The 2,514-nt window shown below is 50.6% G+C and overlaps 1 protein-coding gene across 1 annotated transcript; it reads right to left on the bottom strand.

Annotated features, from left to right (window-relative positions):
- Window positions 1-505: 505 nt before the first annotated feature.
- Hmgb3 (high mobility group box 3) lies at window positions 506-2,372 on the bottom strand. Its single transcript, XM_031374307.1, has 3 exons — window positions 1,909-2,372; window positions 883-1,037; window positions 506-666 (listed from the first exon to the last, which is right to left on the bottom strand). The coding sequence occupies exons 1-3, from the start codon at window positions 2,360-2,362 to the stop codon at window positions 523-525; spliced, it is 753 nt and encodes a 250-aa protein (XP_031230167.1). The 5' UTR covers window positions 2,363-2,372; the 3' UTR covers window positions 506-522.
- Window positions 2,373-2,514: the final 142 nt, after the last annotated feature.

Genomic DNA, 2,514 nt, shown 5'->3' with positions numbered 1-2,514 from the left:
AAATATGTACCAAAAAAAAAAAAATCCTAGACTCTACACACCCCCTTCCTTCTTCTTGTAGCCATGTAACACAAACTGGATTCAAACTTTCCATCCTGAATTCTCCAGCTCCAGTGGTAGGCTTACAGAAGGTAGGTATGCAAAAACAAACCACTAAGAAATGTAGCAACTACTTCTTGCCATATTCTCTCTTCTCAGGTATAGAATCACTGCATTCAATGCTGCCTTGGAAGAGTTTAGAACATTTAGTGATTCTGCAATCACTAAATGCAAAGTACAGTGTGTCTTTCTCTTCTAATTGCTTGGTCAAGGAAAAGTAATACAACTAAGGGCTCTGGTGTATAAGTAGGAAGGACCAGATGGACCTCTGCAATCACAAAGATGAAGTCATAACTATACACAAGCTCTGAATGGAAAGCGTAGGATTTAGAGGCCTCTGTCTCACCAGAGACAAAGGTTTTAAGGTTCTTTCAAGCAAAAGGAAAGAAAGCTTTCAACTGTTATTACATATCCTATAGCCACTTACGGTGGTCTTTTGGGGGCATTCGGGTCCTTCTTCTTCTTGCCTCCTTTAGCTGGTCCATAATCCTTCATTTCCCGATCATAGCGTACTTTATCAGCCTTTGCCATTTCATCAAACTTTGATTTCTCTTTGCTAGACATTGTCTGCAAAAAACAGAACTTAATAAATTCCTACATGCAATGGAACCCAATGGTTTTGTAATTCAAGTGGAAGCTATAGAAGCAAGAAGGAAAAAAAAAAAGGCTCTGCATTTAATTTTTAATGTTAAGAAAAGAGCCAGCCAATTGGGGTAAATGTGCAGGTGAGCAAACCCTAAATGTAAAATGCAAGTGCTAGCCTATGACTCAACAGCAAAATACCTTCCACCTCTCAGAGCACTTCTTGGAAAACTCCGCAAAATTGACTGGAACCTCTGGGTTTTTCTTCTTGTGTTCTTCCCTGCATGTCTGCACGAAGAAGGCATAAGCAGACATCTTGCCCTTTGGTTTCTTGGGGTCACCTTTAGCCATCCTGACTGGTGTATGCACAGAAGACAAAGAGAAGAAAAAAACAATGAACAGATGAGAAGTAAAAGAGAAACTAAGGGCAAAGCCAAATTAAATTTTTAGTAGGAACTCTTCTCCTTCCCTTAGCTCCTGACGCCAGTGGCAGCAGAAGGCGGAGAGAGGAAGAAATCAGCTTCACTGTTGCTTGTCATTTAACTTCTGACCAGCATGAAGCGCGCTGGTTTACAAGTTACTTCTCTAGAGTGATCACCAAGTTCTTCAAATGGGGATAACAGAAGGGGGGTGCTGAGTATTGCACATTACTGAACTGCTACTATTCTGTAGTTTCTACAACCTAAAGTCTGAAGAACTAATGGGAAGAGACGTTTGTAGACCAGGTAGGTAACAGGAGATAGAATTCATTTCAACTAGGTGGTTGCCCCTTTAATTCTTACGTTTAAATGGGAAATCAAAGGAAACATAAATTGGAACAGATGTGAAATGCCAGGGTTGCTGATATATCTGCTTTATAAAAATGGCTTTTTGGAATGCTGGTGTGATTTGTAAAGCAAGCAGGTGTCCTTCATACAAATACTTGAAACCTGTCACTTCTTCACCAGGAAAAGGGGAGGGGACATCAAAAGGACCAGTCCCTCCCTGGTGTAATGCAGAAATGCAGGTCTAACAAGGAACACTTTCTCCAAAAGTTTCCAAATAAAATGCAGCTGTGGCGTGTCATCCTCCCTGTCCCCCCCACCCCCGCCCGCTTCCCGCCATCTTTTCCTTTTCCCACACCCAAGGTCATCATGTAAAACTAAAGCATTCCCCTTGGCATCAAAGGCCCGCGGGGCTTCATTAAAGCCCAGCCGCGGCAACCCCGGGTGGGGCGGGCCCCCGCACCCGGTCGTCCAGGCCGGCAGCAGACAGCCAGTGTCGGGCCACGTCTCCTTTGCTCCGGACACCCATAATTCACCTTCCATTTTGTCCAAAGCCTCGGGATGAAAGAAAGTGCCCGTAAAATCCGCTGCCGCCACCCCCGAGCCGAGCGCGGTGCCGGGGGCGGCGGCGGCGCGGGGGAGGGGGGAACGTGGGGCCCAGCGGCGGGCGACAGTCGCGGTCGCCGCGCCTCCGAGACCCGCTCGCTAAAATGGCTGATCCGCGCGCGGCTGGCGCAGGCGGCGACGGCGGTGAACAAAGCGGCCGGGGCCCCGCCACCGTCGCCCGCTCGCCGGCCCCCACCCCGCCCCGCCCCGCCCCACGCGGGCCGCCCGAGGGCGCCGAGCCGCCAACCCGGCCTCCCCGCCCCCGACGCGGGCCGCACTCTTCGGGATAACAAAGGCGCCCGTGCAGCCATGACGCTCCGCGCAGCGGGACCCGCGGCAGCGCCCCCGGCCCCGCATGCCGTCTGGTACCGCGGTAGAGCCTGCCGCCGGCTCCCCTGCCGGCCTCGCCTGAGTCCGCACCAGCCATACTCCTCCCGCCGCCGCGCAGGCGGCACCTGTCCCC

Source organism: Mastomys coucha, chromosome X (genome assembly GCF_008632895.1).
Source record: "Mastomys coucha isolate ucsf_1 chromosome X, UCSF_Mcou_1, whole genome shotgun sequence".
NCBI lineage: Eukaryota > Metazoa > Chordata > Mammalia > Rodentia > Muridae > Mastomys > Mastomys coucha.
This window is presented reverse-complemented; position numbering and strand designations above follow the sequence as displayed.